General features: G+C 36.7%; 1 protein-coding gene across 1 annotated transcript in view; it reads left to right on the top strand.

The window, feature by feature from the left end:
• The window catches only part of RADX (RPA1 related single stranded DNA binding protein, X-linked), a 75,652-nt gene that overhangs the window by 29,712 nt on the left and 20,415 nt on the right, over positions 1 to 25,525 (top strand). Inside the window, exons 10-11 of the mRNA XM_011772489.2 lie at positions 180 to 349; positions 8,167 to 8,240. Of these exons, the coding sequence (XP_011770791.1) occupies positions 180 to 349; positions 8,167 to 8,240 (244 nt within the window). The remainder of the gene's footprint in view (positions 1 to 179; positions 350 to 8,166; positions 8,241 to 25,525) is intronic.

Raw genomic sequence — 25,525 nt, 5'->3', positions numbered from 1 at the left:
AAAAATATTTTGTTAGCAGATGGATTAGATTTAATCATTTTTATAAAAGCAGTGTTATGATTGAAAAGTTTTGCCAGAACTCTTGATTATGAAAAATGAATAAACTAAAATTGTAGTCTTTTATGAGATTAATGCTTGTGAATTAGCATAAAATGTTTTCTTTAAATTATTGGTTTTAGAATGCTAACAGACCCTCGACATCTCAAGCAGCTAGAGTAGAAATTCAAGAAAGAAATGGTAAACGGCATCAAGATGATGAGCCTGTGAATTCTCAGTATTTCCAAACTACATCTACAAATTTGAGCCTCAGCAATAAAATAAGAATTCTTCAAGGCCCACATGCTAATCCGTAAGTCATTTGTATTAATTATATGTAAAGTATATTTTTTCTTTTGGTTTATCTCTACCCTGTAAAATAAGCAATTATCGTAGAAGCTGTATTAATTTGTTAGGGCCCCTATAACAAAATACCACAACTGAGTGGCTTAAACACAGAAATTTGTTGTCTCAAAGTTCTGGAGGCGCCGGGCGCGGTGGCTCACGCCTGTAATCCCAGCACTTTGGGAGGCCAAGGCGGGCGGATCACGAGGTCAGAAGATCAAGACCATCCTGGCTAACACGGTGAAACTCCGTCCCTACTAAAAATACAAAAAATTAGCCGGGCGTGGTGGCAGGCGCCTGTAGTCCCAGCTACTCGGAAGGCTGAGGCAGGAGAATGGCGTGAACCCGGGAGGCAGAGCTTGCGGTGAGCCGAGATCGCGCCACTGCACTCCAGCGTGGGCGACAGAGCGAGACTCCGTCTCAAAGGAAAAAAAAAAATTTCTGGAGGATAGAGTTCAAGATCAAGATGTCAACAGCATTGCTGCTCTCACGGATGCAAGAGAGAATCTGTTCAATGCCTCTCTCCTAGCCTCTTAGTGTGCTGACAATCTTTGACATTCCTTGACTTGTAGAAGCATCACCCCAATCTCTGCCTTCATATTCACATGGAGTTCTCTCTGTGTAGTGTCTGTGTCCAAATTTCGCCTTTTTCATAAGGATACCAGTCATATTGGATTAGGGGACCACCCTAATCCAGTATGACCTCATCTTTATCAGTAACATCTGCTATGACCCTATTTCCAAATAAGGTCATATTCAGAAGACCTGAGGGTTAGGACTTCATCATATGAATTTTGTGGGGACGCGACTAAACCCATAAGTCTGCCCTCTGGTCCCACAAAATTCCTGTCCTTCTCGTATGCAAAATAGATTCACCCCATCACAACATTCCCAAAAGTCTTATCCCATAGCAGCATCAATTCTAATCCAAAATCTCATCTAAATCTCATATGGATGTAATTCATCCATCCATGATCAGGCTGATTTATCCTGGGGCAAAAATTCTTCCTCATCTGTATACCTATAAAATCAAACAAGTTATCTGTCCAGAATACAGTGATGAGATAGGTATAGGATAGACACTCCCATTCTGAAAGGGAGAAATTGGAAGGAAAAGGGGGATCATGGGTCACAAGCAACTCCAAAATCTAACAAGGCAAATAAATTGCATTCGTTTTTAAGGCTTCAGAATTATTTTCTTTGTCACAGTCTTATGTCCTCTGGGCCCACTTGGGTAACATCCCCACTCCTACAACCCTGGGTGATGGCCCTACACTCTAGAACCAAGGAAATGAACCCACCCTTTGGAATTGAAAAGGGAGCCCTTGTCCTCTGAAACCAAGGAGGTAGTGTCACTCTCAAGGTCATTCTTCCATTTTCTTGAACAACAAGAACATTATAGCTTATATTTGCTCACCAGTTTTTTAAGCATGGGTCTTTACTACAAAACATCCATACATTATGAATTGTACATGACTGGAAGTTTTTGTTTCTTTAAAGTGTCAGGAAAGCCCAAACACTCCTAAAGCAGAGTGCAGAATCACTCTGGATTTTAAGATTTTAAAAATTCCAATCTTTTAGTGTGTGCCCAGGTGCACAGCAGTTTTTGGTTGTGAATAAGTAATAGGTAAAATTTTTAATTTATTTTTTAAAATTTTTTAACTTTTAATTTTTGTGGGTGCATAGTAAGTATATATATATTTATGGGGTACATGAGATGTTTTGATACAGGCATACAATTTGAAATAAGAATGTCATGGACAATGGGGTATCCATCCCATCAAGCATTTATCATTTGTATTACAATCAAACTACACTCTTTTAGTTACATTTAAATGTACAATTAAGTTATTATGGACTATAGTCACTCTGATGTGCTATCAAGTAGTAGGTCTTATTCATTCTTTCTAACTGTTTATTTGTACCTATTAAACATCTTCACTTCCCCGCACCCCCCTACTACCCTTCCCAGACTCTGGTAACAGTCCTTCTAAACTCTACCTTTATGAGTTCAATTGTTTGATTTTTAGATCCCATAAATAGGTGAGAACATGGAATGTTCATATTTCTATGCTTGGCTTATTTCACTTAACATAATGATCTCCAGTTCCATCCATGTTGTTGCAAATCACTGGATCTCATTTGTTATGGCTAAATAGTACTCCATTGGGTATATGTATCACATTTTCTTTATCCATTCATCTGTTGATGGACATGTAGGTTGCTTCCAAATCTTAGCTATTATAAACAGTGCTGCAACAACATAGGAGTGCAAATATCTCTTTGGTATACTGATTTCCTTTCTCCTGGGTATATACCCAACAGTGGGATTGCTGGATCACATTGTATTTCAATTTTCAGTTTCTTTGAGGAACCTCCAAACTGTTCTCCATAGTGGTTGTACTAATTTACATTCCCACCAACAGTGTACAGAGTTCCTTTTCTCCACGTCATCACCAGCATTTGTTATTGCCTGTATTTTGGATTTAAGCCATTTTAACTGAGGTAAAATGGTATCTATCCACAGCTTTTTGAGGGTTTTTGTCATGAAGGAATGTTGAATTTTATCAAACGTCTTTTTCAGCATCAAATGAAATGCTTGTGTGATTTTCATTTGCATTTCTCTGGTGATCAGTGATGTTGAGCACCTTTTCATGTGCCTGTTTGCCATTTGTATATCTTCTTTTGAGAAACGTCTATTCAAATCTTTTGTCCATTTTTGATTGGATTATTCGATTTATTCCTGTAAAGTTGTTTGAGCTCCTTATATATTCTGGTTATTAATAATCCCTTGTCAGATGGGTAGTTTGCAAGTATTTCAACCCATTCTGTGGGTTGTCTCTTCACTTTGTTGATTGTTTCCTTTGCTGTGCAGAAGCTTTTTACCTTGATATCATTCTATTTGTCCATTTTTGCTTTGGTTGCCTATTCTTGTGGGGTATTACTCAAGAAATATTTGCCCAAACCAATGTCCTGTAGATTTTCCCCAATGTTTTCTTGTAGCAGTTTCATATCTTGATGTATTAGATTTAGGTCTTTAATCCATTTTGAGTTGATTTTTGTATATGGCGAGAGATAGGGGTATAGTTTCATTCTTCTGAATATGGATATCCAGTTTTCCCAGCACCGTTTATAGGAAAGACTGTCTTTACCCCAGTGTATGTTCTTGACACCTTTGTTAAAAATTAGTTCACTTTAGGTGTGTGGATTTGTGTGTTGATCAATTGAAATGATTGTATGGCTTTGATCCTTTATTCTGTTGATATGATATATCACATTGATTTGCATACGTTGATTAGGATAGCTTTGGCTATTCTGGGTCTTTTGTGGTTCCATCTAAATTTTAGGATGGTATTTTCTATTTCTGTGAAGAATGTCATTGGTATTTTGACAGGGATTGCATTGAATATGTAGATTGCTTTCAGCAGTATAGACATTGTAATAAATTGATTCTTCTAATACATGATCATACAGTATTTTTCCATTTTTGAATGTCCTCTTCAATTTCTTTCATCAGTGTTTTATAGTTTTCATTATAGACATCTTTCACTTGTTTGGTTATGTTCATTCCTAGGTATTTAATTTTATGTGTGGCTGTTGTGAATGGGATTACTTTTTTATTTCTTTTTCACATTTTTCATTTTGGGCATAGAGAAATGCTACTGATTTTTGTATGTTGATTTTGTATCCTGCAAGTTTAGTGAGTTTACGAGTTCTAATAGTTTTCTTGTGGAGTCTTTAAGTTTTTCCAAATATAAAATCATATCCTCTGCAAACAAGGATTATTTGACTTCTTCCTTTCCAAGTTGGATGCCCTTTATTTCTTTCTCTTGTCTGATTGCTTTAGCTAGGACTTCCAGTACTGTGTTTAATAACGGGGGTGAAAGTGTGCATCCTTGTTGTCTTCCAGATCTGAGGAAAGGCTATCAGTTTTTCCCCATTCAGTATGATGCTAGTTGTGGGTCTTTCATATATGGTTTTTATTATGTTGAAGTACATTCCTTCTATCCACAGCTTTTTGAGGGTTTTTATCATGAAAGGATATTGAATTTTATCAAATATTTTTTCAGCATCAATTGAAATGATTGTATGGTTTTGATCCTTTATTCTGTTGATATGTTGAACCATCTTGGCATCCCAGGGATAAATCTCACTTGGTCATGATAAGAGATCATTCTAATATATTGTTGAATTTGGTTTGCTAGTATTTTGTTGAGGATTTTTGCATCAAAATTCCTCAGAGATATTGACCTGTAGTTTTCTTTTATGGATGTGTCTTTGTCTGGTTTTGTTATAAGGGTAATGTTGGCCTTGCAGAATGAGTTTGGAAGTATTCCTTCCTCCTCCATTTTTTTGAATAGTTTGAGTAGGATTAATATTAGCTCTTCCTTAAATGTTTGGTAGAATTCATCAATGTAGCCATTGGATCCCAGGCTTTTCTTTACTGGGAGACTTTTTATTACAACTTCCATCTCATTACTTGTTATTGGTCTGTTCAGGTTTTGGATTTCTTCCTGGTTCAATCTTGGTAGGTTGTATGTGTCTAGGAATTTGTCCATTTCTTCTAAATTTTCCATTTCATTGGCATATAGTTGTACATAGTAGCCACTAATGAACCTCTGAATTTCTGCAGTATCAGTTGTAAAGCTCCTTTTGCATTTCTAATTTTATTTATTTGGATCTTCTCTCTTTTTTTCATAGTCTGGTGAAATGTAAGTTTTGTTTAACTTTTCAAGAAAGCAGCTTTTTGCTTCATTGATCTTTTGTATTGATTTTCTCATTTCAATTTTATTTATTTATGCTCTGATCTTGTTTTCTTCCACTAATTTGGGTTTGTTTTGCTCTTGCCTTTCTAATTCTTTAAGATGCATCATTAGGTTGCTTATTTGACTTTTTTCTTCTTTTTTGTTGGAGGCACTTATAGCTGTAAACGTCCCTCTTACTCCTGCTTTTGCTGTATCCCTTAGGTTTTGTTATGTTTTGTTTCTATTTTCATTTGCTTCGAGAAATTTTTCAATTTTCTTCTTAATTTCTTCATTGACACATTGGTAATTGAAGAGCATGCTGTTTAATTTCTATGTATTTGTATAGTTTCCAAAAATCATTCTTGTTATTAATTTCTAGTTTTCTTCCATTGTGAACACAAAAGATGCTGGATATTATTTGTTTATTTGAATGTTTTAAGACTTGTTTTGTGACCTAACGTATGATCCACCCTTCAGAATGATCCACGTGCTGAGGAAAAGCATGTGTATTCTGCAGCTGTTGGATTACATGTTCTGTAAATATCTATTAGATCCATTTGATCTACAGTGCAGATTAAGTCCAATATTTCTTTGTTGATTTTCTATCTAGATTTGTCCAGTGCTGAAAGTGGGGTGTTGAAGTCTCTAGCTATTATTGTACTGCAGCCTATCTGTCCCTTTAGCTCTAATAATATTTGGTTTATATATCTGGGTGCTCTAGTGTTGAGTGCATACGTATTTAAAATTGTTATATTGTCTTGCTGGATTGACTCTTTTATCATTATATAGTGACCTTCTTTGTCTCTTCTTATTGTTTTTGTCTCGAAATTGATTTTGTCTGATATAAAGATAGCTACTCCTATGGTTTTTTTGGTTTCCCTTGACATGGAATATCTTTTCCCATCCGTTTATTTTCAGGTTACATATATCTTTATAGGTAAAGTATGTTTCTTATAAACAACAGATCAATGGATTTTGCTGCTATGGGATAAGACTTTTGGGGATGTAGTGATGGGGTGAACCTGTTTTGCATATGAGAAGGACAGGAATTTTGTGGGACCAGAGGGCAGACTTATGGGTTGAATTGTGTCCCCACAAAATTCATATGATGAAGTCCTAACCCTCAGGTCTTCTGAATATGACCTTATTTGGAAATAGGGTCATAGCAGATGTAACTGATAAGGATGAGTTCATACTTTTGTAGAGAGCTAAGTCTGGTGAAAGAGACAGACTTTTAAACCTGTAATTTCAGTATGATATGGTGAATGCCATGATAGAAGTTTATTCACAGTACTATAATAGCATATACAAGGGGCAGTTAGCCTTGGCAAGAGATCAGGGGAAGCTTCTTGTAGGAAATTATGCTGGAGCTAAATCTTGAAGGATGAGTAAGAGTTAACCAGGTAAATGAAAGGGACATAGGATTGTTCCAGGCAGAAAGAAAAGCATGAAGGTTTAAAGCACCATGGGGCTAATAAAAAACTATGAACCGAAGTTGGAAAGGCAGGCCAGATTGTTTTCCATAATTTTTGAACAAAGAAAACATAAAAACTAGGCCATTGCATTTATTTTATTTTTACTTATTTATTTTTAATTTTTGTAAGTATATGTTAGGTACACATATTCATGAAGTACATGAGATGTTTTGATACAGGCATACAATGCATAATAATCACATCATGGAGAATGGGGTATCCATCCCCTCAAGCATTTATCCTTTGTGTTACAAACAAATTACACAGTCTTTTAGTTATTTTAAAATGTACAGTGAAGTTATTATGGACTATAGTCACCCAGTTGTGCTATCAAATAGTAGGACTTATTCAATCTTTCTATATTTTTGTACCTATTAACCATCCATACCTCTCCCAAACTCCCCCACTCCCTTTCCCAGCCTCTGGTAACCATTCTTCTTCTACTCTCTATCTCCATGAGTTGGGCTGTTTTAATTTTTAGCTCTCACAAATAAGTGAGAACATGCAATGTTTATGTTTCTGTGCCTATCTTATTTCCACTTAACACAACGATCTCCAGTTCCATCCATGTCATTGCAAATGACAGGATCTTATTCATTTTATGCCTAATAGTACTCCATTGTGTATATGTACCACATTTTCTTTGTCCATTCATCTGTTGATGGACTCTTAGGTTGCTTCCAAACCTTAGCTATTGTAAAAGCTGCTGCAACAAATATGGAAGTACAGCTATCTCTTTGATATACTGATTTTCTTTCTTTTGGGTATCTATGCTCAATTATATGGTAGCTCAATTTTTAATTTTTGTAGAAATCTCCAAACTTTTGTCCATAGTGGATATACTAACTTACATTCCTACCAACATTATACAGGGTTTTCCCTTTCTCCACATTCTTGTCAGCATTTGTTATTTGCCTGTCTTTTGGATTTAAGCCATTTTTACTGGGATGAGATGATATCTCATTATAGTTTTGATTTGGATTTCTCTGATGATCAGTGATGTTGAGCACCTTTTCATATACCTGTTTGCCATTTGTTTGTCTTTTTTGAGAAATGTCTATTAGAGAAATTTCATTTCTCATAAAAATGTCAAATCTTTTCCCCATTTTTCATCAAATTATTAGCTTTTTTCCTTTACAGTTTTGTTTGAGCTCCTTATATATTCTGGTTATTAATCCCTTGTCAGATGAGTAGTTTGCAAATATTTTCTCCCATTCTGTGGGTTGTCTCTTCACTTTGATTATTTTGTTTGCTGTGCATGCAGTAAATTTTAAATTTCTGTCATAAAGAATAAAAATATTATCTTCAGTTAATATTTAATAAAATTAATGCTCCATTTTATGGAATAATCCTTAAAATTTCAATCTATTGCAGTATTTGAGTTGTTTTATATATGGATATTTTTCATAATTATTAGTGTATTTAAATGTATTATTCAACAAACTTTACCTGTATATTTTCTAAATTTATTGAATTAGAATAAATTCTGAATAGAACCAATTGATTTGTTTTTCATTTGAGGCTCTTTTTATAATGATTGGTTATACTCTTCTTATCCTTCATAGAGTTGCTGTACCTCAACCAGGAGCTTCTGTACAAACAAAGGGAATTAAACCAGGCATGCCAAGCATCTTCAACCGTATGTTACTGTTTGTTGCCATTATTTATGAAAACTTTATGAAACATTATTCTATGAAGATTACTATTTAATTACTAAGCACAAGTAATACGAGCTTAGAATGTATGCTTTGCATGTAGTAATATTAGCTTAGGTCACTGTCAAAAATGTACTGATCAATTTGGTATCATCCCAAAAGTGAAAGTAATTATAAACAAACTTATACTTATCAGTTTGTTTCATTAGTAATAGCATATCTCTTCAAATGTACTATTTTTAACAGAAGAATAAGTAGGAAGTTTAATTTTATTTTTAATTGACAACAAATATGGATATCTCTTAAAAGTAAATTGTATCTTCTTTCTTTGCTATTGGGTTGACTGGTTTGAACTTTGGCCTCATTTCCGAGGTGATTTCGTAATACAATTTTTTTCTGGTGGGGTGTCCATAGGGTGGTTTGGTTTAAGTCAGATCTTAGGTATCATCTCTCTGGATTAGACTTTTTAGCACCTTATTTCCTTGCTTTGCTTTTGGTGTTATTTTGTTTTCATCCTCCACCTAGACAAAAGTGATACTGTCGTTTTATTGAATACTACCTTGTTAAAGTTGATGTCTCAATGAACTTTTCCAAAGTATTTAAATATGACTTTTGTTGATTGTTACATGATATAAAATTGGGGCATTGTGAACAAGTCCATTCTAAACATTTTAAGCCTTTTTAGAAACACAATACCCATCTGTGCTTACCTATTAGATTTATGTATGTGGGTTAGTTAATAATAGATTTTTATTCATTTCTCATGTCATATTCTAGATTGTTTATTCTCTATAAGGCTGAATACTTTGTCCAAAAGTTTCAATGAGCACTTTAGATGATTTCAGTAAAAAATGTAATTTGGGGACTTAGGGAGAAAAATATTATTTTTTCCCAGCTAAGCATAATTTGAAATAAAAAAATGTTCCTCAGACAATGGATCTTGCCTGGACTCTAAATTGTAAAAATGAAGGAGAAAACCATAATTGTTCCCAGGTTTTGTGATTCTCTGTTTAATATCCAAGAAAGCAATTAAATTCTATTCTTCAGCTTGTCAACTTGGTGATTAAACTTCATAAAGATTTCTATATTAGCATCTGCTAAGATTATCCCCTCTCTTTTACCTGTAGAAGATAATATGGTACTTCTCACAATTATATAATAATAGTACCAGCCATTTATTGAGCATTTATGTGTCAGGCACTGTGCTAGGCTTTATGGGCACATTTTGTTTATCCCACAGGGAGTGGTTATTTGAAATTAATCTCATGTTTTCCTTCCTATTCCATGCTGTTTTGGAGAAAGCTCTTGTTTAGATGTAGTTAATCATTCACTTGCTAACTAAAGTTGAAAGATATAATTGATTGAGTCTTAGGCTAGAGAAAGAAATAAATCCAAGACTAGCCTGACAGACCAGTAGCAAAAAGAGGGATTGCCTTATGGTAAATCTGGCCAATTGAAAACCCAAAACAAAAGAAAAACATTATAATATAAGTGTATAATCAAGCTCTAAACAAGAATGAAAAATCACCAGGTGCCAGAAACAAAAAAGGAATTTAAATTTAATAGTGAGTAGGATCCAAAACTAAAAATGTTCAAGGACATCTCAGAACTAGATAGAGGCCTTAATTTTCATGGGCTGGGGTATAATAACTACATGGGAAGGAGAGTCCAGACCACAGGCCTCCTACTTGTGAAGAAGTAAAACTAATGTAAAGTTGCAAGTTTGCAGAAGGGCAGAAAAATTGTGACCATCAATGTGGAGAGGTATCAAAGAGCTTTCTGTATCTCCTGGGCAATGGGTGAGAAAAAGTCATCTGAGAGAAAGTGGAATCCCAGACCTGTGCAGCATGGAAGTGTGGTTGCAGTTCACATGATTAAAATGGTGAGGCTACTGAACTAAGGAGTTAACACTAATATCTGGTCCAAAATCAGTGAAATCAAGACCCTAAGGTCTAGACAAAGGCAGTTGTGAAACTTCCTAAAAGAGATTTCTTGTAACATAGGGTGCTTGGGATTCCCTTGGAAAACAATGTCTACAGAAAATGGATTCATGGTTAAAAATTACAAACTTCCAAAGGAAATGAGCTACTACTGAAAGGCAGTGTGATCAGATGTAACACATGGAAGAATTTATACCCCAGGAAGTAGAAATACTAGGCCAATCAGAAAGAGGCTTTTAAACCTATTTTTATTATTTTTATAATTTTTTTATAGAGATAGTGTCTCACTCTGTTTCCCAGGTTGATCTCAAACTCCTGGCCTCAAGTGATCCTCCAGCCTCAGCCTCCCAAAGTGCTAGGATTACAGGTTTGAGCCACTATATCCAGCTCTAAAATAAACACATTTTAAAAGTTAAAGGAATAAATAAAAATCAGTAAGTCGGAAACAGATCAATATGAAGAAAAAACTGACATATGTGAAAAAGGTATCCATGCACACACTTATCAGTAGACGATGAGTAGAATAAAAGATAAATGCAGATGAAGAAATAATTTAGTGTGTTTGGAGATACTTAGGAAATCACACCAGAGAGTGGTAAAGAGTTTAGAAAGGTAAAATATAAGTTGAGAGACATGGTGGATAGGATGAGAAAGTTCCATTTTTATCAATAAAGGTTCAGGAGGACAGAACAGAGATAGAAAGAAGCAGTATTTGAAGAGGGTATTTTTTCAAAATTATATATATATATTTTTATATATACACATATATGAATTTTTTAAATTGAAGGATCACAGTGAATTCTGAGTAGAATAAAAATAATCTGTATCTAGACATATAATATGTGATAAATGATACAGACCATGATAATGAACCGTAGAGCATCAAAGATAAACATTCTTAAAACTAGCAGAGATAAAAGACAGATTCATCAACAAAGAAAACAAAATTAGATGGAAAAATTTCCCAAAAACAATAATGCTTTAGACAGTGAAATGTCTTCAAAGTGTTAAGATAATTCCTAACCTGGAATTTTATGTCTACCTAAACAATCAAGCAAGAGTGAAGGTGAAATACAGGTATTTTCAGATAGTCAGAGACTAAAAGAGTTATTACTTGTAGAGTCTCAATGAATGAATTACTAAAGAATTCTGAGAGATGGAAAAGCAAAACGAAAGGAAGTATCAGAATGTAAGAAGCAATGGTAAGCAAAGAAGTTAGTAAAATATTGGTAAATATAAATAAATATGTTCAGTAGAAATTAATAACGATGATAATGCATTATTTCATGGGATTTGAAACAAAGTAGAATGAAAATACTATTTAAGGTCAAATGGATGGAAAGATGAGAATTGAAGCATTCTAAGATCATTGTATCTTTATGGAAAATAGTAGAGATTTATATACTGCAGACTTTGTAAATTTAAACATGTGAGTTAAAAAATTTAAGATCGAGCTGAAAGAATAGGATAGAATGTATAACTTCTGAAGCAGCACAGAAAAAAAGAGGAGGAATTATGAAAAATTTTTCAGGGCAGTAAAATAGAAAAAAGGAGAAAAAGCAAAGAAAAGGCTTGATTGAGATAAAACATGGGCTGGGAATGGTGGCTTATGTCTGTGATTCCTGCACTTGGGGAGTCTGAGACAGGAAGATTACTTGAGGTCAGGAGTTCAAGACCAGTCTGGGCAACATAATGGGACTCCATCTCTCTCTTCTTTTTTTTTTTTTTAATTTATTTATTATTATTATACTTTAAGTTGTAGGGTACATGTGCATAACGTGCAGGTTTGTTACATATGTATACTTGTGCCATGTTGGTGTGCTGCACCCATCAACTCGTCATTTACATCAGGTATAACTCCCAATGCAATCCCTCCCCCCTCCCCCCTCCCCATGATAGGCCCCTGTGTGTGATGTTCCCCTTCCTGAGTCCAAGTGATCTTATTGTTCAGTTCCCACCTATGAGTGAGAACATGCGGTGTTTGGTTTTCTGTTCTTGTGATAGTTTGCTAAGAATGATGGTTTCCAGCTGCATCCATGTCCCTACAAAGGACACAAACTCATCCTTTTTGATGGCTGCATAGTATTCCATGGTGTATATATGCCACATTTTCTTAATCCAATCTGTCACTGATGGACATTTGGGTTGATTCCAAGTCTTTGCTATTGTGAATAGTGCTGCAATAAACATACGTGTGCATGTGTCTCTATAGCAGCATAATTTATAATCCTTTGGGTATATACCCAGTAATGGGATGGCTGGGTCATATGGTACATCTAGTTCTAGATCCTTGAGGAATCGCCATACTGTTTTCCATAATGGTTGAACTAGTTTACAATCCCACCAACAGTGTAAAAGTGTTCCTATTTCTCCACATCCTCTCCAGCACCTGTTGTTTCCTGACTTTTGAATGATTGCCATTCTAACTGGTGTGAGATGGTATCTCATTGTGGTTTTGATTTGCATTTCTCTGATGGCCAGTGATGATGAGCATTTTTTCATGTGTCTGTTGGCTGTATGAATGTCTTCTTTTGAGAAATGTCTGTTCATATCCTTTGCCCACTTTTTGATGGGGTTGTTTGTTTTTTTCTTGTAAATTTGTTTAAGTTCTTTGTAGGTTCTGGATATTAGCCCTTTGTCAGATGAGTAGATTGCAAAAATGTTCTCCCATTCTGTAGGTTGCCTGTTCACTCTGATGGTAGTTTCTTTTGCTGTGCAGAAGCTCTTTAATTTAATGCATCTCTCTCTTCTTTTTAAGATAATACACAAAATAATATAGCTGAGATAATTCTGAATTATTTCAATAAATGTAAATGTATTAAACTTTCATATTTCAATCTTAAAAATTAATCCAGTTACATCCTACATATAAGAGACACACTTCAGCCTGGTGCAGTGGCATGCACCTATAGTCCTAGCTACTCAGGAAGCTGAGGCAGAAGGATCACTTGAGCCCAGGAGTTTGAGACTGTAGTGTGCTATGATCATGTCTGTGAATAGCCACTGCACTTCAGCCTGGGCAACAGAGTGAGAACTCATCTCAAAGAAAATTTTTTAAGAGAGGGACATACTTAAGCAAAATTATATGAAAGGTTAAAAATAAAGGAATGGCAAAATATATACCTGATATATACTAACCAAGAGAAAAGTGGTATAGCAATATTCATATGAAGTAAATAGAATTTAAGGTAAAAACTATAAGTAAAGGTAAATAGGGACAATATAGAATATATAGGATGATAAGTGGACATTCCACTAAGAATACAATAACAATCATGAATATATATAACATATAATATAATATAATATTAAAAAGGTAAATAACCTGGTAGATTTTAAAAGAGCAGTTGATGCGCATAACAATCATGATGCACTCCTCTTAAAATAATAGAACAAGAAGACAAAAACATCATTAAATGCACACACACACGTACACACACACCACTGAAAACCAGGATAAATGAAATCTTAAAAGAAGCGGAAGAGAAAAGAAAAAAATACACATAAGTCACAAAGGAGCAAAGACAAGCATTACAGCAGATGTCTCTTAAGAAATTATATATCATGGAGCATGCCTGTATTACCAGTGACTTGGGAGGCTGAGGCAGGAGAATTGCTTGAATTCAGGAGGCGGAGGTTGCAGTGAGCCAAAATTACACCACTGCACTCCAGCCTGGGTGAGAGTGAGATTCTGTCAAAAAAAAAAAAAAAAAAAAAAAAAAAAAAAAAAAAAAAAAAAAAAAAAAAAAACCTGTAAACTTAGAATTCTATACACAGTGAATATAACTTTTAAAAATTAAGGCGAAATAAAGACAAAAGCTGAGCGATTTCATCACCACCAGACCTACACAATGAAAAATATTAAAGGAAGTTCTTCAGGCAGAAAACGTATAACACCTGATAGAAATTTTGATCTAAATAAAGGAAGATAAAGCACTAGAAATAGTAAATAGGTGGGTAAAATAAAATATATTTTCTCATTTTTCTTTTAGATCAGAAATAGTGAAAATATTTTGTGGAGTTTATAGTTTATATAGAAGTAAAGTGTTATGGAAAAAATAGCATGATGACTGAAGGGGATATGGAAATACACTGTTCTAAAATTCTTACACTACATACATGAAGATGCATGTAGTTCATTTGAAGGTTCAATGATGCATGTAGCAAATGATGCATGTAGCATCATTTGAAGGTAGATTGTAGTACGTTAATGTTGTATATTATAGACCTTAGAGAAAACACTAAAAAAAAAGTGTAGCTAATCAATAACAGGGCTTAATGGGATTATTTTTTATTTTATTTTATTTCATTATATTATACGTTTAAGTTCTGGGATACATTTGCAGAACGTGCAGGTTTGTTACATAGGTATATACGTGCCATGGTGGTTTGCTGCACCCATCAACCCATCATCTACATTAGGTATTTCTCCTAATGCTATCCCTCTCCTAGCCCCCAACTTGCTGACAGGCACCCGGTGTGGGATGTTCCCCTCCCTGTGTCCATGTGTGCTCATTGTTCAACTCCCACTTATTAGTGAGAACATGTGGTGTTTGGTTTTCTGTTCTTGTGTTAATTTGCTGAGAATGATGGTTTCCACCTTCATCTATATCCCTGCAAAGGACATGAACTCATCCGTTTTTATGGCTGCATAGTATTCCATGGTGTATATGTGCCACATTTTCTTTATTCAGTGTATCATTGTTGGGCATTTGGGATGGTTCCAAGTCTTTGCTATTGTGAACAGTGCCTCAATAAATATACATGTGCATGTGTCTTTATAGCAGAATAATTTACAATCTTTTAGTATATACCCAGTAATGGGATTCTGGGTCAAATGGTATTTCTGGTTCTAGATCCTTGAGGAATCACCACGCTGTCTTCCACAATGGTTGAACTAATTTACACTCCCACCAACAGTGTAAATGCATTCCTCTTTCTCCACATCCTCTCCCGCATCTGTTGTTTCCTGACTTTATAATGATCACCATTCTAACTGGCGTGAGACGGTATCTCATTGTGGTTTTGATTTGCATTTCTCTAATGACCAGTAATGATGAGCTTTTTTTCATATGTTCGTTGGATGCATAAATGTCTTCTTTAGAGAAGTGTCTGTTCATATCCTTCACCCACTTCTTGATGGGGTTGTTTATTTTTTTTCTTGTAAATTTGTTTAAGTGACCAATGGAACAGAACAGAAGCCTCAGAAATAACACCACACATCAACAACCATCTGATCTTTGACAAACCTGACAAAAACAAGCAATAGGGAAAGGATTCCCCATTTAATAAATGGTGTTGGGAAAACTGACTAGCCACATGCAGAAAACTGACACTGGACCCCTTCCTTACACCTTATACAAAAATTAATTCAAGATGGATTAAAGACTTAAACGTAAGACCTAAATCCATAACAACCCTAGAAAAAAACCTAGGCAGTATCACTCAGGACATAGGCATGGGCAAAGACTTTATGACTAAAACACCAGAAGCAATGACAACAAAAGCCAAAATTGACAAATGGGATCTAATTAAACTAAAGAGCTTCTGCACAGCAAAAGAAACTATCACAAGAATGAACAGGCAAGCTACAGAATGGGAGAAAATTTTTGCAATCTGTCCATCTGACGAAAGGATAGTATCCAGATTCTACAAAGGGATTATTTTTTAAAACATTCAATCCAAGAGAAGGCAGGAAAAGAGAAAATCGATCTAAGGAATAGATGACTCAAGGAGAAACAATAGAAAAGTAGCAAATTTAAGCCCTTCCATGGTTAATTGCACGCATACCTCAGAGATACTGTGGGTTTAGTGCCAAACCATTAGAATAAAGTGAAAATTGCAGTAGAGCGAATCACACAAATTTTTAGGTTTTTCAGGACATGTAAAATTATGTTTACATTCTAATAAGTATGCAATATCATTAAATCCAAAAATGTACATATCTTAATTTAAAAATACTGTATTGCTAATAAATGTTAACCATCATCTGAGCCTTCAGTGAGTCATAGTCTTTCTGCTGGTGGAGGGTCTTGCCTTATGTTAATGGCTGTGGCAATTTCTTTTTTTTTTTTTTAAGTTGTTACTAGTTTCATTTTTTTTCAGATTTTCTTTTTTTTATTATACTTTAAGTTCTAGGGTACATGTGCACAATGTGCAGGTTTGTTACAAATGTATAGATGTGCCATGTTGGTGTGCTGCACCTGTTAACTCATCATTTACATTAGGTATATCTCCTAATGCTATCCCTCCCCCACTCCCCAGCCCATGACAGGCCCCGGTGTGTGATGTTCCCCACCCTGTGTCCAGGTGTTCTCATTGTTCAATTCCCAGCTATGAGTGAGAACATGCGGTGTTTGGTTTTCTGTCCTTGAGATAGTTTGCTCAGAATGATGGTTTCCAGCTTCATCCATGACCCTACAAAGGACATGAGCTCATCCGGTTTTTTTTTATTATTATACTCTAAGTTCTAGGGTACATGTGCACAACATGCAGGTTTGTTACATATATATATATGTGTCATGTTGGTGTGCTGCACCTATTAACTCATCATTTACATTAGGTATTTCTCCTAGTGCTATCCCTCCCCTCTACCCCCTCCCCACAATAGGACCCGGTCTGTAATGTTCCCCTGCCTGTGTCCAAGTAATCTCATTGTTCAATTCCCACCTATGAGTGAGAACATGTGGCATTTGGTTTTCTGTTCTTGCGATAGTGTGCTGAGAATGATGGTTTCCAGCTGCATCCATGTCCCTACAAAGGACATGAACTCATCCTTTTTTATGGCTGCATAGTATTCCATGGTGTATATGTGCCACATTTTCTTAATCCAGTCTGTCACTGATGGACATCTGGGTTGATTCCAAATCTTTGCTATTGCAAATAGTGCCGCAATAAACATATGTGTGCATGTGTCTTTATAGCAGCATAACTTATAATCCTTTGGGTACATGCCCAGTAATTGGATGGCTGGGTCAAATGGTATTTCCAGTTCTAGATCCTTGAGGAATTGCCTCACTGTTTTCCACAATGGTTGAACTAGTTTACAGTCCCACCAACAGTGTAAAAGTGTTCCTATTTCTCCACATCGTCTCCAGCACCTGTTGTTTCCTGATTTTTTAATGATTGCCATTCTAACTGGTGTGAGATGGTATCTCATTGTGGTTTTGACTTGCATTTCTCTGATGGTGAGTGATGATGAGCATTTTTTCATGTGTCTGTTGGCTGTATGAATGTCCTCTTTTGAGAAATGTCTATTCATATCCTTTGCCCACTTTTTGATGGGGTTGTTTGTTTTTTGTCTTGTAAATTTGATTGAGTTCCTTGTAGGTTCTGAATATTAGCCCTTTGTCAGATGAGTAGATTGCAAAAATGTTCTCCCATTCTGTAGGTTGCCTGTTCACTCTGATGGTAGTTTCTTTTGCTGTGCAGAAGCTCTTTAGTTTAATTAGATCCCATTTGTCAATTTTGGCTTTTGTTGCCATTGCTTTTGGTGTTTTAGACATGAAGTCCTTGCCCATGCCTATGTCCTGAATGGTATTACCTAGGTTTTCTTCTAGGGTTTCTATGATTTTAGGTCTAACATTTAAGTCTCTAATCCATCTTGAATTAATTTTCGTATGAGGAGTAAGGAAAGAATCCAGTTTCAGCTTTCTACTTATGGCTAGCCAATTTTCCCAGCACCATTTATTAAATAGAGAATCCTTTCCCCATTTCTTGTTTTTCTCATGTTTGTCAAAGATCAGATGGCTGTAGATGTGTGGTATTATTTCTGAGGGCTCTGTTCTGTTCCATTGGTCTATATCTCTGTTTTGGTACCAGTACCATGCTGTTTTGGTTACTGTAGCCTTGTAGTATAGTTTGAAGTCAGGTAGCGTGATGTCTCCAGCTTTGTTCTTTTGGCTTAGGATTGTCTTGGCGATGCAGGCTCTTTTTTGGTTCCATATGAACTTTAAAGCAGTTTTTTCCAATTCTGTGAAGAAAGTCATTGGTAGCTTGATGGGGATGGCATTGAATCTATAAATTACCTTGGGCAGTATGGCCATTTTCACAATATTGATTCTTCCTATCCATGAGCATAGTATGTTCTTCCATTTGTTTGTGTCCTCTTTGATTTCACTGAGCAGTGGTTTGTAGTTCTCCTTGAAGAGGTCTTTTACATCCCTTGTAAGTTGGATTCCTAGGTATTTTATTCTCTTTGAAGCTATTGTGAATGGGAGTTCATTCATGATTTGGCTCTTTGTTTGTCTGTTACTGGTGTATAAGAATGCTTGTGATTTTGGCACATTAATTTTTTATCCTGAGACTTTGCTGAAGTTGCTTATCAGCTTAAGGAGATTTTGGGCTGAGACAGTGGGATTTTCTAAATATACAATCATGTCATCTGCAAACAGGGACAATTTGACTTCTTCTTTTCCTAACTGAATACCCTTTATTTCTTTCTCTTGCCTGATTGCCCTAGCCAGAACTTCCAACACTATGTTGAATAGGAGTGGTGAGAGAGGGCATCCCTGTCTTGTGCCAGTTTTCAAAGGGAATGCTTTCAGTTTTTGCCCATTCAGTATGATATTGGCTGTGGGTTTCTCATAAATAGCTCTTATTATTTTGAGATACGTTCCATCAATACCGAATTTATTGAGAGTTTTTAGCATGAAGGGCTGTTGAATTTTGTCAAAGGCCTTTTCTGCATCTACTGAGATAATCATGTGGTTTTTGTATTTGGTTCTGTTTATATGCTGGATTATGTTTATTGATTTGCATATGTTGAACCAGTCTTGCCTCCCAGGGATGAAGCCCACTTGATCATGGTGGATAAGCTTTTTGATGTGCTGCTGGATTCAGTTTGCCAGTATTTTATTGAGGATTTTTGCATCGATGTTCATCAGGAATATTGGTCTAAAATTCTCATTTTTTTGTTGTTGTACTCTGCCAGGCTTTGGTATTAGGATGATGTTGGCCTCGTAAAATGAGTTAGGGAGGATTTCCTCTTTTTCTGTTGATTGGAATACTTTCAGAAGGAATGGTACCAACTCCTCCTTGTACCTCTGGTAGAATTCGGCTGTGAATCCATCTGGTCCTGGACTTTTTCGGGTTGGTAGGCTATTAATTATTGCCTCAATTTCAGAGCCTGCTATTGGTCTATTCGGGGATTCAGCTTCTTCCTGGTTTAGTCTTGGGAGAGCGTAAGTGTCCAGGAAACTATTCATTTTTTCTAGATTTTCTAGTTTATTTGCATAGAGGTGTTTATAGTATTCTCTGATGGTAATTTGTATTTCTGTGAGGTCGGTGGTGATATCCCCTTTATCATTTTTTATTGCATCTATTTGATTCTTCTCTCTTTTCTTCTTTATTAGTCTTTCTAGCGGTCTATCAATTTTGTTGATCTTTTCAAAAAACCAGCTCCTGGATTCACTGATGTTTTGGAGGGTTTTATGTGTCTCTATCTCCTTCAGTTCTGCTCTGATCTTAGTTATTTCTTGCCTTCTGCTAGCTTTTGAATGTGTTTGCTCTTGCTTCTCTAGTTTTTTAGTTGTGATGTTAGGGTGTCAATTTTAGATCTTTCCTGCTTTCTCTTGTGGGCATTTAGTGCTATAAATTTCCCTCTACACACTGCTTTAAATGTGTCCCAGAGATTCTGGTATGTTGTATCTTTGTTCTCATTGGTTTCAAAGAACATCTTTATTTCTGCCTTCATTTCGTTATGTACCCAGTAGTCATTCAGGAGCAGGTTGTTCAGTTTCCATGTAGTTGAGCGGTTTTGATTGAGTTTCTTAGTCCTGAGTTCTAGTTTGATTGCACTGTGGTCTGAGAGACAGTTTGTTATAATTTCTGTTCTTGTACATTTACTGAGGAGTGCTTTACTCCCAACTATGTGGTCAATTTTGGAATAAGTGCGATGTGATGCTGAGAAGAATGTATATTCTGTTGCTTTGGGGTGGAGAGTTCTGTAGATGTCTATTAGGTCCGCTTGGTGCAGAGTTGAGTTCAATTCCTGGATATCCTTGTTAACTTTCTGTCTTGTTGATCTGTCTAATGTTGACAGTGGGGTGTTAAAGTCTCCCATTATTATTGTATGGGAGTCTAAGTCTCTTTGTAAGTCTCTAAGGACATGCTTTATGAGTCTGGGTGCTCCTGTATTGGGTGCATATATATTTAGCATAGTTAGCTCTTTCTGATGAATTGATCCCTTTACCATTGTGTAATGGCTTTCTTTGTCTCTTTTGATCTTTGATGGTTTAAAGTCTGTTTTGTCAGAGACTAGTATTGCAACCCCTGCTTTTTTTTGTTTTCCATTTGCTTGGTAGATCTTCCTCCATCCCTTTATTTTGAGCCTATGTGTGTCTCTGCATGTGAAATGGGTCTCCTGAATACAGCAAACTGATGAGTCTTGACTCTTTATCCAATTTGCCTGTTTGTGTCTTTTAATTGGACCATTTAGTCCATTTACATTTAAGGTTAATATTGTTATATATGAACTTGATCCTGTCATTGTGATATTAGCTGGTTATTTTGCTCGTTAGTTGATGCAGTTTCTTCCTAGCCTCGATGGTCTTTACATTTTGGCATGTTTTTGCAATGGCTGGTACCTGTTTTTCCTTTCCATGTGCTTCCTTCAGGATCTCTTGTAGGGCAGGCCTGGTGGTGACAAAATCTCTCAGCATTTGCTTGTCTGTAAAGGATTTTATTTCTCCTTCACTTATGGAACTTAGTTTGACTGAATATGAAATTCTGGGTTGAAAATTCTTTTCTTTAAGAATGTTGAATATTGGCCCCCACCCTCTCTGGCTTGTAGAGTTTCTGCCAAGAGATCTGCTGTTAGTCTGATGGGCTTCCCTTTGTGGGTAACCCAACCTTTCTCTCTGGCTGCCCTTAACATTTTTTCCTTCATTTCAACTTTGGTGAATCTGACAATTATGTGTCTTGGAGTTGCTCTTCTCGAGGATTATCTTTGTGGCATTCTCTGTATTTCCTGAATTTGAATGTTGGCCTGCCTTACTAGGTTGGGGAAGTTCTGAATGATATCCCGCAAAGTGTTTTCCAACTTGGTTCCATTTTCCCCCTCACTTTCAGGCACACCAATGAGACGTAGATTTGGTCTTTTCACATAATCCCATATTTCTTGGAGGCTTTGTTCATTTCTTTTTATTCTTTTTTCTCTACACTTCTCTTCTCGCTTCGTTTCATTCATTTGATCTTCAATCACTGATACTCTTTCTTCCAGTTGATCAAGTTGGTTACTGAAGCTTGTGCATTTGTCACGTAGTTCTCGTGTTATGGTTTTCATCTCTATCAGTTCTTTTAAGGACTTCTCTACATTGGTTATTCTAGTTAGCCATTCGTCAAATCTTTTTTCAAGGTTTTTAGTTTCTTAGCGCTGGTTACATAGTTCCTCCTTTAGCTCTGAGAAGTTTGATGGACTGAAGCCTTCTTCTCTCAACTCAACAAAGTTATTCTCCGTCCAGCTTTGTTCCATTGCAGGTGATGAGCTGCATTCCTTTGGAGGGGGAGATGCGCTCTGATTTTTTGAATGTCCAACTTTTCTGCACTGCCTGCTTTTTTGCCATCTCTGTGGTTTTATCTGCCTTTGGTCTTTGATGATGGTGACGTAGTGATGGGGTTTTGGTGTGGGTGTCCTTTCTGTTTGTTACTTTTCCTTCTAACAGTCAGGACCCTCAGCTGCAGGTCTGTTGGAGTTTGCTTGAGGTCCACTACAGACCCTGTTTGCCTGGGTATTAGCAGCGGAGGCTGCAGAAGATAGAATCTTGCTGAACAGCAAGTGTTGCTGTCTGATTCTTGCTCTGGAAGCTTCGTCTCAGGGGTGTACTCAGCTGTGTGAGGTGTGAGGTGTCAGTCTGCACCTAGTGGGGGATGTCTCCCAGTTAGGCTCCTCAGGAGTCAGGGACCCACTTACCCACTTGAGCAGGCAGTCTGTCTGTTCTCAGATCTCAGTCTCTGTCCTAGGAGGTTCACTGCTCTCTTCAAAGCTGTCAGATAGGGATATTTACCTCTGCCGAGGTGTCTGCTGCTTTTTGTTTAGCTATGCTCTGTCCCCAGAGGTGGAGTCTACAGAGGCATGCCAGCCTCCTTGAGCTGTGGTGGGCTCCACCCAATTCAAACTTTCCAGCGACTTTGTTTACCTACTTAAGCCTCAGCAATGGTGGGAGCCCCTCCCCCAGCCTCGCTGCCGCCTTACAGTTGAATCTCAGACTGCTGTGCTAGCAATGAGGGAGGCTCTGTGGGTGTGGGAACCTCCAGGTCAGGTGTGGGATATAATCTCCTGGTGTGCCATTTGCTGGAACCCTTGGTAAAGCACAGCATCAGGGTGGGAGTTACCCGATTTTCCAGGTGTTCTGTGTCTCAATTTCCTTTGGCTAGGAAAAGGAATTCCCTTCCCCTTTGCACTTCCCAGGTGAGGCGATGCCTTGCCCTGCTTCAGCTCTCGCTGGTCAGGCTGCACCCGTGGACCAGCACCAACTGTCCGACACACCCCAGTGAGATGAACCCGGTACCTCAGTTGAAAATGCAGAAATCACCCATCTTCTGTGTCACTCACGCTGGGAACTTCAGGCTGGAGTTGTTCCTATTTGGCCATCTTGGGTGCACCTGCCTATCCCAACTATGTGTTTTTAATTTGAGCTCATCCTTTTATATGGCTGCATAGTATTCCATGGTGTATATGTGCCACATTTTCTTTTTTTTTTTTTTTTTTTTTTTTGAGACGGAGTCTCACTCTGTCGCCCAGGCTGGAGTGCAGTGGCCGGATCTCAGCTCACTGCAAGCTCCACCTCCCGGGTTCACACCATTCTCCTGCCTCAGCCTCCTGAGTAGCTGGGACTACAGGTGTCCGCCACATTGCCCGGCTAGTTTTTTGTATTTTTTAGTAGAGACGGGGTTTCACCGTGTTAGCCAGGATGGTCTCGATCTCCTGACCTCGTGATCCACATTTTCTTAATCCAGTCTATCATTGATGTACATTTGGGTTGGTTCCAAGTCTTTGCTATTGTGAATAGTACCACAATAAACATACATGTGCATGTGTCTTTATAGCAGCCTGATTTATAATCCTTTGGGTATATACCCAGTAACGGGATGGCTGGGTCAAATGGTATTTCTAGTTCTAGAGCCTTGAGGAATCGGCTGTGGCAGTTTCTTAAAATAAGACAGCAATAAATTTTGCCACATCAGTGGACTTTTCCTTTCAGGAAAGATTTCTCTTCAGCATGTGATGCTGTTTGACAGCATTTTATCCACAGTAGAACTTCTTTCAAAATTGGAGTCACTGCTTTCAAACCTTGCCACTGCTTTATCTATTATGCTAAGCGTATGTAATATTCTAAATTCTTTATTTTCATTTTAACAATATTCACAACATCTTCACCAGGAATAGATTCAATCTCAAAAAAAAAAAAAAAAAAAAAAAAAAAACACCTTTGTTCATTTGTAAGAAGCAACTCTTCATCCATTCAAGTTTTATAAAGAGATTGCAGCAATTTAGTAACATCTTCAGACTCCACTTCTAATGCTAGTTCTCCTGCCATTTCCACCACTTCTGCAGTTACTTCCTACCCTAAAATGTTGAACCCCTCAAAGTCATCTATGGGGGTTGGAATCAATTTCTTCTAAACTCCTGTTAATGTTGATATTTTGACCTCCTTCCATAAATCACAAATAACTTTAAATGGCATCTAGAATGGTGAATCCTTTCCACAAGTGTTCAAATTTCCAGGAGGTTTTCAGTTTTCCCTTTGCCCAGATACATCAAAGGAATCACTATGGTAGCTGTAGCCTTATGAAATGCATTTCTTAAGAATTAAGACTTGAAAGTCAGAATTACTCCTTGATCCATGGGCTTCTGAATGGTTGTTGTGTTTGCAGGCACCAAAACAACATTGAACTCTTTGTACATCTCCATCAGAGCTCCTGAGTGACCAGGTGCATTGTCAGTGAGCAGTAATATTTTGAGGGGAATCTTTTTATCTGAGCAGTAGGTCTCCATAGTGGGCTTAAAATATTCAGTAAACTATACCATAGACAGATGTGCTGTCATTGAGGCTTTGTTCCATTTCTAGAGCACAGGCAAAGTAGATTTAGCATAATTCTTAAGGGCCCTAGGATTTTTGGTAAATGAGCATTGGTTTCAACTTAAAGTTGCATTAGCCCCTAAGAAGAGAGTCAGCCTGTCCTTTGAAGATTTAAAGCTAGGCATTAACTTTTCCTCTCTAACTATGAAAGTCTCAGATGGCATCTTCTTCCAATACAAAGCTATTTTATCTCCATTGAAAATCTGTTGTTCAGTGTAGCCACCTTCATCAGTTATCTTAGCTGGATTTTCTGGATAACTTGCAGCTTCTACATCAGAACTTGTTGCTTCACCTTGCACTTTTATGTTATGGAGATAGCTTCTTTCTTAAACCTCATGAACCAATCTCTGCTAGCTTCCAACTTTTCTTCTCCAGCTTTGTCACTTCTCTTAGCCTTCATAGAATTGAAGAGAGTTAGGGCCTTGCTAGTAATTAGGCTTTGGCCTTAGGGAATATTGTGGCTAGCATGATCTTCTATTCAGACCACCAACACTTTCTCCAGATCAGCAATAAGGCTGTTTCACCTTGTTATCATGCATGTGTTCACTAGAATAGCATTACTTTCCTTCAGTAACTTTTCCTTTGCATTCTCAACTTGGCTAATTGTTTGGCTCAGAAGGCCTTAGTTTTCAGCCTATCTTGGTTTTTGGCATGCCTTCCTCACTAAACTAAATTGTTTCTAGTTTTTGATTTAAAATGAGAGATGTGTGACTCTCCTTTCATTTGAACACTTAGAAAACATTATAAGGTTATTAATTGGCCTAATTTCAATATTATTTTGTCTTAGGGAGTAGGGAGACTTGAGGAAACTACCATTTGAGAATAATTTAACAATACCTAATTTGTTAGGAATGTGTTATACTCTGTGACCTAGAAATTCCATTTATGCCTTTGGCCATATAGGGAGACATATTCCAAGATGTTTTATGGAACATTATTTATAATAGGGAATATTGAAAGCTAAATTTTAATTAACAGAGGATTATAAATATAACATATTAGTATACTGTAATATTATATTGCAGTTTTAATGAATGAATTAGATCTATATGTGTCAACATGGTCACTAATGTATTCCCAGGTAGTTTCATGATAGCTTTGGCTTTTTCTGTGCTTGTAAATTCAAAAGTCATTCATTTTGTGAATATACAATTAATATGTTTGTGTGGTTTGTGCTTATATCTAGTAACTCAGAAATACATTTGAAAAGTTAACAGTAACACAAGGCATTACAGGTAGCCTCTGGCT

This window comes from Macaca nemestrina, chromosome X (genome assembly GCF_043159975.1).
Source record: "Macaca nemestrina isolate mMacNem1 chromosome X, mMacNem.hap1, whole genome shotgun sequence".
Classification (NCBI taxonomy): Eukaryota; Metazoa; Chordata; class Mammalia; order Primates; family Cercopithecidae; genus Macaca; species Macaca nemestrina.
This window is presented reverse-complemented; position numbering and strand designations above follow the sequence as displayed.